The sequence below is a fragment of the Salvelinus sp. IW2-2015 genome, linkage group LG36, assembly GCF_002910315.2.
Source record: "Salvelinus sp. IW2-2015 linkage group LG36, ASM291031v2, whole genome shotgun sequence".
NCBI classification, from domain to species: domain Eukaryota; kingdom Metazoa; phylum Chordata; class Actinopteri; order Salmoniformes; family Salmonidae; genus Salvelinus; species Salvelinus sp. IW2-2015.
In genome coordinates, this window is record NC_036875.1 from 16332231 (window position 1) to 16349343 (window position 17113).

General features: G+C 42.6%; 1 protein-coding gene across 1 annotated transcript in view; it reads right to left on the reverse strand.

The window, feature by feature from the left end:
• slc4a3 (solute carrier family 4 member 3) overlaps positions 1-17113 on the reverse strand; it is a 102467-nt gene that overhangs the window by 66796 nt on the left and 18558 nt on the right. The window contains exon 2 of the mRNA XM_023981376.2: positions 13310-13515. Coding sequence (XP_023837144.1) covers positions 13310-13363 — 54 coding nt within the window. The 5' untranslated portion in view covers positions 13364-13515. The remainder of the gene's footprint in view (positions 1-13309; positions 13516-17113) is intronic.

Here is a 17113-nt window from a genome sequence, read left to right on the forward strand (position 1 = left end):
AGCCGTCCGTCAGCCAGAGCTGCCTTCATCGGAGCTCCTCAGTCCGGAGCCTGCCCCTCAGTCCGAGCTGCCCCTCAGTCCGGAGCGCCCCTCAGTCCGAGCTGCCCCCGGTCTGGCTGCCCTTCAGTCCATGGGGTCATTTATTAGGTCCCCTCCAAGGTCGGCGCGAGGTCGCCGCTCTCAAATCCACTGAAGCGGAGTAAGACTATGGTGGAGTGGGCTCCACGTCCCGCGCCAGAGCCGCCACCACGGACAGATGCCCACCCAGACCCTCCCCTATAGGTTCAGGTTTTGCGCCGGAGTCCGCACCTTGGCGGGGTGCACTGTCACGTCTGAACCTTAGTTCTTTGTTATTTCTTTGTTTTTATATGGTCAGGCGTGAGTTGGGTGGTTATCTATGTTCGTTGTTCTATGTTGGTTTTTGCGTTTGGCCTGGTATGATTATCAAGCAGAGGCAGGTGTCTTAGTTGTCTCGATTGAGAATCAACTTAGTAGCCGTTTCCACCTGTTTCGCTAGGTTTATTTTCTGTCTTTGTGTATGTCACCAGACAGGACTGTTTCGTTTCGTGTCATTCTCGTTTATCGTTAGTTTTGTTGTTTTGTTCGAGTTTCGAGTTTCGTTTTCATTAAAAGGCATAATGAATACTTACCACGCTGCACCTTGGTCCTCCGATCCTTCCTACTACTCCTCCTCAGAAGAGGAGGAAGATGAGCGTTACACTTCCCACACATTTCTGGGAATGGTGCAGGATAGTTGCTTGGCTTTGGAACATTCTAGTGGAAGCCGTAGGAAGTGAAAACTCATCCATATCTCGCTGTAATTTCATTGAGAGCTTGGTTTTAAATCTAGCAGCCTCAGATAAAATCCAAACAGGAAGTGGAACTTCTCAGGTTTTTGCCTGCCATATGAGTTCTGTTATACTCACAGACATAATTCAAACATTTTTAGAAACTTCAGAGTGTTTTCTATCCAATACTACTAATAATATGCATATATTAGCAACTATGACTGAGGAGCAGGCCGTTTACTCTGGGCACCTCTGTGCACCTTTCATCCAAGCTACTCAATACTGCCCCTGCAGCCATAAGAAGTTAAACCTATGTAAAATATGTTTTGTTTTCTGAATTTTTATAATGAGTATTTCTGTATTTGAACTTGGCGCCCAGCAGTTTCACTGGCTGTTGAAGAGGTGGGACGCTACCGTCTCACGTGCCCAAGAGAGGTTAATATTGAGGAATATTTCACTTTCTCTTTTCATTGGAGTAATAACATGAATTTGTGCATGAAGCATGAGTTTTTCTATCAGCTGGAAGACGGTGTCCCTTTTTGGTCAGTATCAGCAGATAAAAGGGAGAGCGGAGGGATGTTGAGAGGCGGACTCTCAGTCTGCTGCTCTCTCCCTCCACTGAGACTAACCATCAGATGCAGGCACCAGCAGCCCAGTAAAACTAAAATAAAAAGCTAATTATTTAAATGTAAGCTCACTCAGCTGTGCCTCACAAGTACTACAACAACTGATCTATTACCGGTGTTATTATATAGCATACTTCAAATATAAAAATTGTCCAAACAACAATGCATTGGCAGGGAAATTCAAGCAAAGCCAATATGCTGTGATGTATTGGGCCTATAGCACAAACCTCATTGCTACAGTACTGTTTTAATAGATTAATGTTGCATATACTTTCGTTTTTTAAAGTATGTAACAAAAAAATCTGTGTGGTAGATCTCGGCTTGCATTTTGAGAAAGTGATCTTGCCTCAGAAAAGGTTGGTGACCACTGAGCTAGGCCATGCTGGTCAGATCAGATTGATCAGCTAGGCCATGCTGGTCAGACCAGCTCCACCAGCATCTGACCAGCGCTGACCAACATAGACCAGAATGGACCAGCTTGAAATGTATGCTGGTCTATGCTGTTTTTTACAGCAGGCTATTCCTAGATGGATCTTTTGTGACTGCTGCAAAATGTCAAAGTGAAAAAACAAACTAATGACTGGTTTGTCATGAGAAGAGGCGGGTTTAGCATTTAAACTACGTCATACTGCCCAGAGAGAGAGGGAAAAGGAGACAAGAGAAAGAGCGTGAGAGAGAGATGACTGCTCAGAAAGAGAGAGAAAAGACAAAAAAGGATTTAGATAGAGAAAGGCAGAGGTGAAATGGCATTGATTATTGTTTATAGCAGATGTGTCTATGAAAGGGCACAAATTGAATTAACTCTCTCACAGCCAATCAAAGGAGATGTGGCACTGACAGGGAGAAGCTAAGCTCTGGATGCTAGCTGATAGATGAACGAAGAGACAAAGCCTTCGATAGCCAGCCTAGCGTGCATGGGAAATGCCACACACACACACATGCTCGGGCAGGATTCAAAATTAGTGTGTTTCTGTAAGCTTCAAATTAAATGCTGCCAAACACTGTTGTACACACTGTAATTCAGCAAGTGTATCTATCTCTACATGCAAACACATCTAAATACAGTACATCCACAGTATAATCTACAGGGGCCTTACAAGTGTAAGGAAACATAGAATGAGTTCCTCACCCTGCAGCTAAGCAGCTCAGTAGCCGACTTCACTGGCAGTTTGTTACCTCTGATCTCTCAGCAGTGATAACAGCTGGCAGGAGCAACATCTGCGCTTATTTCCCACCCATCGATCTGTCAACTTGTTCTACCTGGGAAGTGGCACATACCATCTAGCATACAGTGCATTATCCTTAAGAGGATCTGTCAGGGCCAGAGGCTAGAGGTTAATTCTGATGCAGCATGACGGATACTGACTGGAGAGCTTAAGATGTAAACCTCTGATGTCCAGAAGGCAAGCTAGTAGACTAGTATTTACCCACAGTATTTTCCCACTTGCTTACCTTCAAGGCCCACTGATATTTATAGCTATTTTTGATCAGTTAAAATTAATACACATATGTATTTCATTTTTTAATGAAGGAGTGTTCCAGCTGGTACATTTGGTACCTTGGAAGTTGTGGGACTGTACATTTTCGGTTTCCCATTGGTTCTAGGAATGAAGCCATACGTTTCCTGACTGGAAAAACGGCAAGTCTTTTAAATGTTCTGAGAACGGTAGTGAACATTTAGCCTGTTCTGGAAATGTACATTTTTAGGTTGCAGGGAGGTTCTGAGAATTCTTTGGGCAAATTCTAGGTTATTTTAAGGTAATTACATAACGTTCTGAGAATATTTTTGAATAACTTCCTTAAAACTTTTACTTAATGTTTCAACAAGACGTTTAATAACACTGCTATTTTAGTTTGGGTTAATTGTTTTGAGCTCCAAACACAGATAGGACACATGGAAATTAATTTGCTTTGGCATTACTCATGCAAACACAAYTTTTTACTGTGTAATGTTTTTTTAACAAAAAAACATTTTCTATTCAAACGTACCATATTTTAAAGGAAACAAGCACTCATTAGGATCATGTGTGGCCAATTAGTGGGTGCGACCAGCACACCCGAACACACTTAACAAGATAGAAGATAGAGATCTGTTGAAGCTGAGAACAGAATGTATCGGTCTTTAAATAATATTCTTAGAACATTCTTTGAACATTACTAATATTTGCTTGTGGTTTTAATGGAAGGTTTCTTAATTTTCTAGAACCTGGAGGAAACCAGTAAACTTTATGCTGAAGTACTGCAATTCCCACAGAAGAATGTTGTTTTCAACGACCTCGTAACTATTTGAGAGCATTACCAAAATGTATATAAAATTTAACCATGTTTGAACTTTTAGGAAACATTCTGTTAAAGTCCATATTGGATTTCAATATATGGCAAATAGAAATCAAATCAAACTTAATTTGTCACATGTGCCTAATACAACAAGTGTAGACCTTACTGTAAAATGCTTACTTACAAGCCCTTAAAGTACATTTGGTTCCTTGAAAGTTGTGGGAATCTTTTAAGCTCTTGATTCTCTCCAGACCTGACTGCCCTTGACCAGAACAAAAACATCCCGTGGCCTTCTGCATTAGCATCGAACAGCCGCCGTGATATGCAACTTTTCAGGGAAGTTAGGAACAAATATACACAGTTAGGAAAGCTAAGGCTAGATTTTTCAAGCAGAAATTTGCATCCTGTAGCACAAACTCAAAAAAGTTCTGGGACACTGTAAAGTCCATGGAGAATAAGAGCACCTCCTCCCAGCTGTCCATTGCACTGAGGCTAGGAGAGACTGTTACCACCAAAAATCCACTATAATTGGGAATTTCAAAAAGCATTTTTCTACGACTGGCCATACTTTCCACCTGGCTACCCCTACACCGGTCAACAGCCCTGCCCCCCCCACAGCAACTTGCCCAAGCATCCCCCATTTCTCCTTCACCAAAATCCAGATAGCTGATATTCTGAAAGAGCTGCAAAATCTGGACCACTACAAATCAGCCGGGCTAGACAATCTGGACTCTCTCTTTATAAAATTATCTGCAGAAATTGTTGCAACCCCTGTTACTAGCCTGTTCAAACTCTTTCGTATTGTCTGAGATTCCCATAGATTGGAAAGCTGCCGCGGTCATCCCCCTCTTCAAAGGGGAGACACTCTAGACCCAAACTGCTACAGACCTATATCCATTCTACCCTGCCTTCTAAGGTCTTCGAAAGCCAAGTTAACAAACAGATTACCGACCATTTTGAATCCCACCGTACCTTCTACACTATGCAATCTGGTTTCAGAGCTGGTCATGGGTGCACCTCAGCCACGCTCAAGGTCCTAAATGATATCATAACCGCCATCGATATGAGACATTACTGTGCAGCCGTATTCATCGACATGGCTAAGGCTTTCGACTCTGTCAATCACAACATTCTTATTGGCAGACTAAACAGACTTGGTTTCTCAAATGACTGCCTCGCCTGGTTCACCAACTACTTCTCTGATACAGTATGTCAAATCGGAGGGCCTGTTGTCCGGACCTCTGGCAGTCTCTATGGGGGTGCCACAGGGTTCAATTCTCGGGCCGACTCTCTTCTCTGTATACATCAATGATGTCATTGCTGCTGGTGATTCTTTGATCCACCTCTACGCAGACGACACCATTCTGTATACCTCTGGCCCTTCTTTGGACACTGTGTTAACTAACCTCCAGATGAGCTTCAATGCCATACAACTCTCCTTCCGTGGCCTCCAACTGCTCTTAAATGCAAGTAAAACTAAATGCATGCTCTTCAACCAATCACTGCCCGCACCTGCCCGCCCGTCCAGCATCACTACTCTGGACGGTTCTGACTTAGAATATGTGGACATCTACAAATACCTAGGTGTCTGGTGAGACTGTAAACTCTCCTTCCAAACTCACATTAAACATCTCCAATCCAAAGTTTAATCTAGAATTGGCTTCCTATTTCGCAACAAAGCATCCTTCACTCATGCTGCCAAACATACCCTCGTACAACTGACCATCTTACCGATCCTAGACTTCGGCGATGTCATTTACAAAATAGCCTCCAACACTCTACTCAACAAATTGGATGCAGTCTACCACAGTGCCATCCGCTTTGTCACCAAAGCCCCATATACAACCCACCACTGCGACCTGTACGCTCTCGTTGGCTGGCCCTCGCATCATACTTGTCGCCAAACCCACTGGCTCCAGGTCATCTACAAGTCTCTGCTAGGTAAAGCAGCGCCTTATCTCAGCTCACTGGTCACCATAGCAGCACCCACCCGTAGCATGCGCTCCAGCAGGTATATCTCACTGGTCACCCCCAAAGCCAATTCTTCCTTCGGCCACCTCTCCTTCCAGTTCTCTGCAGAAATGACTGGAACGAACTGCAAAAATCACTAAAGCTGGAGACTCTTACCTCCCTCAATAGATTTAAGCACCAGCTGTCAGAGCAGCTCACGATCACTGCACCTGTACAGAGCTCATCTGCAAACAGCCCATCCAATCTACCTCATCTCCATACTGTATTTATTTATTTATCTTGTTCCTTTGCACCCCAGTATATCTACTTGCACATTGATCTTCTGCACATTCTACCATTCCAGTGTTTAATTGCTATATTGTAATTACTTCGCCACCATGGTCTATTTTTTGCCTGACCTCTCTTATCCTACCTCATTTGCATATGCTGTACATAGATTTTTCTACTGTATTATTGATTGTATGTTTGTTTATTCCATGTACAACTCTGTGTTGTTGTATGTGTCGAACTGCTTTGCTTTATCTTGGCCAGGTCACAGTTGCAAATGAGAACATGGCTACCTGGTTAAATAAAGGTGAAATAAAAAGACTATGTACAGATAATAAACACAGAGCAGCAGCAGTGTAATAGGGGGGGGGGCAATGCTTTGCTTTAGCCTGGGTAGCCATTTGATTAGATGTTCAGGAGTCTTATGGCTTGGTGGTAGAAAATGTTTAGAAGCCTCTTGGACATAGGCTTCCGGCAAGGGCTTCGGTACCGCTTGCCGTGTGGTAGCAAAGAGAACAATCTATGACTAGGCTGGCTGGAGTCTTTGATAATTTTTTAGGGCCTTCCTCTGACACCGCCTGGTATAGAGGTCCTGGATGGCAAGAAGCTTGGCCCAGTACACACTACCATATATAGTGCCTTGCGGTCGGAGGCCGAGCAGTTGCTATACCAGGCAGTGATGCAACCAGTCAGGATGCTCTCAATGGTGCAGCTGTAGAACCTTTTGAGGATCTGTGAACCCATGACAAATCTTTTCAGCCTCCTGAGAGGGAATAGGTTTTGTCGTGCCCTCTTCACGACTGTCTTGGTGTGCTTGGCCCATGATATTTTGTAGGTGATGTGGACACCACGGAACTTGAAGCTCTCAACCTGCTCCACTACAGCCCCGTCGATGAGAATTGGGGCGTGCTCGGTCGTCCTTTTCCTGTAGTTCACAATCATCTCCTTTGTCTTGATCACGTTGAGGGAAAGGTTGTTGATCTGGCACCACACAGCCAGGTCTCTGACCTCCTCCCTATAGGCTGTCTCATCGTTGTCGGTGATCAGGCCTACCACTGTTGTGTCATCGGCAAACGTAACGATGGTKTTGGAGTCGTGCCTGGCCATGCAGTCATGCGTGAACACGGAGTTCAGGAGGGGACTGAGCATGCAACCCTGAGGGGCCCCCGTATTGAGGATCAGTGTGGCGGATGTGTTGTTACCTACCCTTACCACCTGGGGGCAGCCCATCAGGAAGTCCAGGATCCAGTTGCAAAGGGAGGAGTTTAGTCCCAGGGTCCTTAGCTTAGAGATGAGCATTGTGGGCACAATGGTGTTGAACGCTGAGCTGTAGTCAATGATTAGCATTCTCACATACATGTTCCTATTGATCTGGTGTCAAAGGGCAGTGTGGAGTGCAATAGAGATTGCATAAGCTGTGGATCTGTTGGGGCAGTATGCAAATTGGAGTGGGTCTAGGGTATCTGGGATAATGGTGTTGGTGTGAGCCATGACCAGCCTTTCAGAGCACTTCATGGCTACATACGTGAGTGCTACGGGTCAGTAGTCATTTAGGAAGGTTACCTTAGTGTTCTTGGGCACAGGGACTATGGTGGTATGCTTAAAACATGTTGATATTACAGACTCAGACAGGTAGAGGTTGAAAATGTTAGTGAAGGCACCTGCCAGTTGGTCAGCACATGCTTTGAGTACACGTCCTGACAATCCATCTGGCCCTGTGGCTTTGTGAATGTTGACCTGTTTAAAGGTCTTGTTCACATCGGCTACGGAGAGCACGTTCACACAGTCGTCCAGAACAGCTGATGCTCTCACGCATGTTACAGTGTTACTTGCCTTGAAGCGAGCATAGAAGTAATTTAGCTCGTCTGGTAGGCTCGTGTCACTGGGCAGCTCGTGGCTGTGCTTCCCTTCGCAGTCTAATAGTCTGGAAGCCCTGCCACATCCGACGAGCGTTGAATCGTTCTACACCGGCTCTAATCTTAGTCTTGTATTGACGTTTTTACTATTTGATGGTTCGTCGGAGGGCATAACGGAATTTCTTATAAGCTTCCGGGTTAGAGTCCCGCTCCTTGAAAGCGGAAGCTCTACCCTTTAGCTCAGTGCGGATGTTGCCTGTAATCCATGGCTTCTAGTTGGGGTATGTACATACGGTCACTGTGGGGACAACGTCATCGATGCACTTGTTGATAAAGCCAGTGACTGATGTGGTGTACTCCTCAATGCCATCGGAAGAATCCCGGAATATATTCCAGTCTGTGCTAGCAAAACAGTCCTGTAGCTTAGCATTTGCTTCATTTTACCACTTTCTTATTGACCGAGTCACTGGTGCTTCCTCCTTTAGTTTTTGTTTGTAAGCAGGAATCAGGAGAATAGATTTATGGTCAGATTTGCCAAATGGAGGGCGAGGGAGAGCTTTGTACGTGTTTCTGTGTGTGGAGTAAAGGTGGTCTAGAGTTTTTTTCCCTCTGGTTGCACGTTTAACATGCTGGTAGAAATTCGGTAAAACTGATGAGTTTTCCTACATTAAAGTCCCCCGCCACTAGGAGCGCCACCTCTGGGTGAGCGTTTTTCTCTTTACTTATGGCCATATACAGCTCATTGAGTGCGGTCTTAGTGACACCATCGGTTTGTGGTGGTATGTAGACAGCTACGAAAAATACAGATGAAAACTCTCTTGGTAAATAGTGTGGCCTACAGCTTATCATGAGATACTCTACCTCAGGCGAGCAAAACCTCGACACTTCCATTTCATGCACCAACTGTTTTTTACAAATATACATAGACCGCCACGCCTTGTCTTACCAAAGGCCGCTGTTCTATCCTGCCGAAAAAGCTGATAACATGCTATGTTATTCATGTCATCATTCAGCCATGACTCGGTGAAACATAAGATATTACCGTTTTTAAATGTCCTGTTGGTAGAATATACGTGATCGTAGTTCGTCTATTTTTTTTATCGATTGATTGTACGTTGGCTAATAGTACCGATAGTAAAGGTAGATTACCCTCTCGGCGACGGATCTTTACAAGGCACCTGGATATTCGTCCACGATACCTTTGTCTCTTTCTCCTGCGAATTAAGGGGATGAGGGCCTTGTCGGGCATCTGAAGTAGATCCTTCCCGTCCGACTCGTTGAAGAAAAAGTATTCCTCCAGTATGGGGTGAGTAATCTCTGTCCTGATAATAAAAAAAGCTATTTTCGGTCATAAGACAGGGTGGCAGAAAGATTATGTACAAAATAACTTACAAATAACGCGAAAAAACATACACAATAGCACAATTGGTTACGGGATCGTAAAACAGCAGCCATCTCCTTCGACGCCATCTGAATACTTTACATAAGTATTCCGACCCTTTACTCAGTACATTGTTTAAGCACCTTTGTCAGCGACTACAGCCTCGAGTCTTCTACAAGATGGCACACCTGTGGGTGCAAAAACTATTTGTGCATCTCTAATAATTTGATATCAATGAGATGGGCACATGTAGTACAGTGGTTCATCCTGTAAATGTTGCATCATACTGCAGTACACCTTGCCGGGTTGCCACAAAATTCTATGGCACATTTATTTAATTGTCAGCCACTGTTGCCATTAATGCTAGTTAGTGCTAGTTTGACCACCAGATGGTATCTTTGAGAAGCATTTCATTATTGGCTGTACTAGAGAATTTCGAACTTTTTTTGTAAGAACATAGTAAACGGGATTAATTTGATTAATATTAAGGTGTTTCTATTTCAAGAAAAAATGAAAAAACGAAACCCTCAGGGTTTCCATTAGGAAAATATGGTGCTGTACAACATGATTATTGGGAGTAGGCTACACTACTAAGAGCATTCCCACACCCTAATTGTAGTCTAACCAATACCCAAACGGAGATTCAGTGAAACTAAAAATCTCATTGATTTATCAAGACCAGTCCCCATGCTTGTCTCAGAGCAGCACAAAACGGTGCTGAAATAGTTGACCACACGTGGGTAGGCTATTGCTTCAAATCTTATTGCTTCTAACTTCAATTTGCTTTTTAAATAAATAAGACCTACACCACTTTTAACAGCATATTACTCAACACTAATCAGACTCTTATAAACTCAAAATAGACATATACAGTATTCATGGAATTTACATAAATCAAATAATTTGTATTATTTACATAGTTTATATACACATTATTCAAAATAAACATATATGTTTGATATTTACACATAATTACACAATCCTAAAAGCTTAGCTAAAAGATTTAAGAATTCAGAAAGGTTGGACAGTATATCCAAAAATATTTTTTTCAATGACATGACTCTGCCAATAATTACATTTAGAGGATTCTAAATTAATATCTAAGGGGCATTTTTCGTTAGGGCAAATCTGACCTGTGAGAATATCTAAGGGGCTTTTATATAATTCTAAATTAATAATAAATCGCTTTGTTTAAAAATTATATTTTAGAGATTATTTTGTTTCCAAATAACCTAAAGTGAGCAAGAAAAAGCCCATTCTTGAACATGGGGTGAGACAATCTCACTAATCTGTAAATAAAGCCAGTTTGTTATTTAGAATTATTTATTTCTGTTTTCAGAGGGAGAGAAACCAAAAGCCCACCGTCGCCTCATGGGTCTCCCAGTCGCGGCCGGCACAGGTATCAAACCAGCATCTGTAGCAATGCAGTTTGCACAGCGATGCAGTGTCTTATACTTTAATGCTGATCAATTGCTTTGCACAAAATATCTATTATCCTGCTAATAGCCCATAATGGCGTTGTACAATGTGACCAGTCGGGAGTAGGCTACAGTACTACAATAAGAGCAAAAAAATCCAAACGTTTCCACACCCTAATTGTAGTCTAAGTTTCTCTTACAATAAAAACCTTAGTGTAACAACAGTTTTACTAAGTAATACTGACGAGTAGAAACAAAAACATAAGTGTATTTTTTCGGGTGCGCGTGCAGGACAGAGGAATAGCAATTCTTACACTATTGTTCTAAATTGAATCACCTTCTTCATCCTCATCATTCAGTTCATTGAAATTCAAGTCGTGCACAAATATCAGTTTCTATTTGGTTTATGTCGCCCATTCATTGTGGGACCCAAAAGCATAATCAGTGCTCTAACTACCACTTGCGCTGGTCTGGAGCAATGTAGCAGTGACGCAGGGTATCGTACTAATCCACAAATTACCTCTAAATCATGCGGTATAACCTCAAAACGTTCAGTTGAGCAACCACTGTAGTTACAGTTGACTCATATCTGTCTCAAGAATTAGTGATGGTTACAGTGGCTTGCGAAAGTGTTCAACCACTTGGCATTTTTCCTATTTTGTTGCCTTAGTACCTGGAATTAAAATAGATTTTTGGGGGGTTCGTATCATTTGATTTACACAACATGCCTACCACTTTCAAGATGCAATATATGTTTTATTGTGACACAAACAAGAAATAAGACAACACCTGAAAACTTGAGCGTACATAACTATTCACATCCCACCCAAAGTCAATACTTTGTAGAGCCACCTGTCACGTTCGTCATAACGATGAGACCAAGGCGCAGCGTGATTGGAATACATTCTTCCTTTATAATCAAACGAAGAACACTTAAACAAACTAACAAAACAACAAAAAGAACGTGAAGCTATAAACAACTAGTGCTGACATGCAACTACACATAGACAACTACCCACAAATACAGGTGGGAAAAGGCTACCTAAGTATGGTTCTCAATCAGAGACAACGATAGACAGCTGCCTCTGATTGAGAACCACACCCGGCCAAACACACAGAAATTCAAATCATAAAAAGAGGAACATAGAATGCCCACCCAAATCACACCCTGACCAAACCAAAAGAGACATAAAAATCTCTCTACGGTCAGGGCGTGACACCACTTTTTGCAACAAATTACAGCTGCAAGTCTCCTGGGGTATGTCTGTATAAGCTTGACACATCTAGCCACTGGGATTTTTGCCCATTCTTCAAGGCAAAACTGCTCCAGCTCCTTCAAGCTGCATGGGTTCCACTGGTGTACAGCAATCTTTAAGTCATACCACAGATTCTCAATTGGATTGAGGTCTGGGATTTGACTAGGCCATTCCAAGACATTTAAATGTTTCCCCTTAAACCACTCGAGTGTTGCTTTAACAGTATGCTTAGGGTCATTGTCCTGCAGGAAGGTGAACCTCCATCCCAGTCTCAAATCTCTGGAAGACAAACAGGTTTCCCTMAAGAATGTCCCTGTGTTTAGCACCATACATCATTCCTTCAATTCTGACCAGTTTGCCAGTCCCTGCCGGTGAAAAACATCCCCACAGCATGATGCTGCCACCACCATGCGTCACTGTGGGTATGGTGTTCTCGGGGTGATGAGAAGTGTTGGGTTTGCGCCAGACATAGCGTTTTCCTTGATGGCAAAAAGCTACATTTTAGTCTCGTCTGACCAGAGTACCTTCTTCCATATGTTTGGGGAGTCTCCCACATGCCTTTTGGCGAACACCAAACATGTTTGCTTATTTCTTTCTTTAAGCAACAACTTTTTTCTGGCCACTCTTCTGTAAAGCCCAGTTCTGTGGAGTGTACACCTTAAAGTGGTCCTATGGACAGATACTCCAAGCTCCGCTGTGGAGCTTTGCAGCTCATTCAGGGTTACCTTTGGTCTCTTTGTTGCCTCTCTGATTAATGCCCTCCTTGCCTGGTCTGTGAGTTTTGGTGGGCAGCCATCTCTTGGCAGGTTTGTTGTGGTGCCATATTCTTTCCATTTTTTAATAATGGATTTAATGATCCTACGTGGGATGTTCAAAGTTTCTGATATTTTTTTATAACCCAACCCTGATCTGTCCCTGACCTGTTTGGAGAGCTCCTTGGTCTTCATGATGCCGCTTACTTGGTGGTGCCCCTTGCTTAGTGGTGTTGGAGACTCTGGGGCCTTTCAGAACAGGTGTATAGATACTGAGATCATGTGACAGATCATGTGACACTTAGATTGCACACAGATGGACTTTATTTAACTAATTATGTGACTTCTGAAGGTAATTGGTTGCACCAGATCATATTTAGGGGCTTCATAGCAAAGGGGGTGAATACATATGCACGACCACTTTTCAGTTAAAAAAATAAAATCTTTTTTTTAAACTTTATTTTTTTTATTTCACTTCGCCAATTTGGATTAGTTTCTGTATGTCCATTACATGAAATACAAATAAAAATCWATTTCAATTACAGCTTGTAATGCAACAAAATAGGAAAAACGCCAAGGGGGATGAATACTTTTGCAAGGCACTTTTTTTTGCAAGTTTTTTGCAAGGTATATGTAACCTATATTGAGCTGCGTAAGTAATGTCTTCCTGAAGGAAAATAAACATCATAAATAAATCAATCAATCAATCAATCTTACCTGATGCAGGTTGATCAACACATCCTTCTCATGGGCATGGCCTCCTGCAGCCATGGGGTCCGGAGTCCGGGGACCGGCGGAGTGGGAGTGGGGGGCTATGTGTGGTTAGGGAGGGACAGGGGGGTGGGAGGAGAGTAGCTAGAGCTTGGGGATCAGCCCTTCTCTTTCACAGTGGGGGTTCCAGGAAGCCTGTGGGGTGGCATAACCTGTGTAGGCAAGAGGGAGAAGTACAGGGGGATAGTTAGGTGATAAGGGAACCTTGTTTCGCCTGGTAACAGTCACAATGACATACACACATGCACAAACACCAACCCTAGCTTCAGTTGCAGACCTAACCCTAACTCCAGCCACAACCCTAACCCTGACCCTAGCCCCAGCCCCAGCCGCAATCCTAACCCTAACCCTGACCCTAGCCCCAGCCGCAATCCTAACCCTAACCCTAACCCTGACCCTAGCTCTAGCTGCAACCCTAACCCTAGCTCCAGACACAACCCTAACACCGATCCTGCCACAACCCTAACCCTAGCTCCAGACACAACCCTAACACCGATCCTGCCACAACCCTAACCCTAGCTCCGGACACAACCCTAACACCGATCCTGCCACAACCCTAAGGAGTTGGCACATACAGTATATGATTTCAGTTAAAGCTAAATAGGAAGAATAACATTGACAGTTCTTTACTCAGCTATTCTATTCCACAGAATGATTAAAATAGACATCGTATACACAAAATAACCAAACACACAGACCGCAGAAATACAGCAGGTCAGGCCCTCTCAGAATAGTGGTCAGTACAAGCATCTGCTTCTGATTATCCCAATCCAGTCCCCCTCCATGCCATCACTCCTGATTAATTACAGTGGCATCCTGCCATCCCCAAAGGCATGCCCAACACCAACTGTCTCTCTATCCTCTCTTTCCTCTGAGACCAATGCCCCAGACCACGTGTCTATATGTCTATTCTCTTATATGCCCAACAAACAATCTCACTGCCAGCCTGCTTGTCAGTGCAACTTTAGGTAAGGCCATTGGCCATGTGAATTGTGCAGCCCTCTCAACCTGAAAGGATGGCACGACGATTAATGCCTCCACAGCCTTGGCCCTTTAGGAATGTGCCTGATGACACTCCTCTCTTATCACTGGTGATAAATAGAGATACCAGGCTTTGGTGTCCTTTTAACTGTTGCAATGTTCTTTGGTGTCCCTAACATGTACTGTTTACAAGGTAGTTACAAATAGTGTAACTTCACAATAATTTATTAGATTGTGTCTAATCACAAATGTAATTCAAAAACAAATGGAAAGACCAATAGGAGTGCTTATAACTTATCTGTGGCAGAAACCCACTCTCATCTTGGTATTGACACGGCACAGAGTGGCCTTACAAATGCAGCAGATCAAAATAACTGGCTGCAACTGTTTGACCTTATAAACAATACTCTACAGAAACAAAGCTCTGTGACTGGAGCATGTTGTTTCTACTAATACACACAAGAATAACAGAGGTTGATTAAAGTAAATGTATCAATCCACAACTACAAATCACTGTTGGAACTATACAACCATCACAACCAGATGTAAACAAAAAACCCATGGAGAACCCATGGAGATTTTAACAATGTTATTGGCGGCAGACTAGCTAATAGGCTTGCAAAGGAATTGTATATTAATAATAAAAGGATTAATTGAAATGTTCTCTAGATCTTCAATTCAGATCAAAATGTATATTATTCACCATCTCACTCTCTCTCTGCCCGTTACCTCTGTCAAACCTTCATGTCAGCAGGAGTAACTTGTTTTTGGAGGTAATCACCTGAAGGGGCAGTTTGAAGGACGATGATCTGGGAAGTACTACATTCATTTCGTAAATCTGCAACAGCCGTCTGCTATACTTGACTCAACTATATTGACGCAAGCATGATCCCTATAGGCCGACTTGCGTCACAAGTCTTAGCACGTTGCCAAGGAATCGTCTTGTGCAAGCCCAAAAACAGCTACGCTATCTAGCTAGCATATTAATAGGCAGACATTTATTTTAATGTTTGTTTACGTTATACAATAAACTAAAGTGCAAGTGGAAAACTGCTATCAATGTAACGACGCTTGCCTAGGGCACCTTGGGATCACCTAATAATCCTGACGTTGCCAAAATAGCCGCGGCTGACTGATTTCTGCTTGGGAAGAAGCAACAGGTGTTTCTCAGCTGTGTAAACATACCATGAACAGTAGAGCCGTAATTACCCAGGCCAGGGCAGTGGGAGAGAGGGCAAGGGGGCTGAAAACAATCTTTCCCCCAACCAAAGATCTGCCTGCCTGGATGACATCCAGGATCAAGACCAAAAAAATCTGGTGCAGACACCTTGTTATGTATTTTTATGCCCAGTGCCAGTCGCGTTCGAGCTGGCTAGGATTGGTCGCTCAGAGAATAACTCGATACAACGAACAGTGTCACCAGTGAACAGTATGGTACTTGCTGTGGGACACTGGAACTGAGGCTCCCCATTGGTTAGAAAAATGCCACATAAACTGTATGTGCCACATAAAATTGATAAACAACAATATGGTGAAAATTCCACAACAGCCTATAAGAGGGCAAGGTGGAACTATTTCCATTGTTTACTATTTGTAGGGTTGCAAACCTACCAGTAGTAATTTACCAAAGTTAGAAGAATCTTAAGTAAAATATGGCAATCTATGGTAAGTTTGGTAATTTATACTTTTAAAACTTTATTCATATATAGCATTCATTTTCTATATCTGTATCCATATTGTCCATTAGTTTCTAGTGGAAACACCATATTGTTCAAGAGAAAATAGCCTAATTTATGAGGAGAAAAAAGCATCTCAATGGCATTATTTTCAACTAACTCTTCAACTCTTCCAACCATTGACTTTTTCACAACTGCAACCAGTTTGGTGGCAAATATTTACAACAAAGACATATTTCTATATTAGAATAAATAAGTGCTTGTAAAACATTTTATATATAAATAATATTTCATGCTGAAACCCTCATATTAAACACCAATGGTATTCATTAAGTTGATGGTTTATATTTAGGATAATGTTTTACAGCTTTGTCATTCACATTTTTATTTTTAAATCTTATTTGATTATTTTATATATTTTACTTGTGATAAGGCCACACAGAGGGCCAGAGATAGTTTCAAATACTGGTGATAACCTGAAGTACCCAAAAAGAACACTATATGTAATGTGATCCAATACACAAGAAAAACTTGAAAGTAACAAAAATACTGGAAGTTAAAGATAACAAGTTTACAGTAATATATCCTCCCTTTGCAACCCTACATACAGTGCCTTCAGAAAGTATTCTTGACTTTTCCATATTTTGTTAGATTACAGCCTTATTCCAAAATCGATTACATAGTTTTTATCCTCATTAATATAAACACAACACTTCATAATGACAAAGCAAAAACAGGTTTTAAGACTGTATTGCTTACTTTACATAAGTATGCAGACCCTTTACTCTGTACTTTGTTGAAGCACCTTTGGCAGCGATTACAGCCACGACTTCTTGGGTATGACGCTACAAGCTTGGCACACCTGCATTTGGGGAGTTTCTCGCATTCTTCTCTGCAGATCCTCTCAAGCTCTATCAGGTTGGATGGGTAGCATTGCTGCACAGCTATTTTCAGGTCTCCAGAGATGTTCGATTGGGTTCAAGTCTAGGCTGTGGCTGGACCACTCAAGGACATTCAGAGACTTGTCCCGAAGCCACTCCTGCGTTGTCTTGGCTGTGTGCTTAGGGTCGTTGTCTTGTTGGAAGGTGAACCT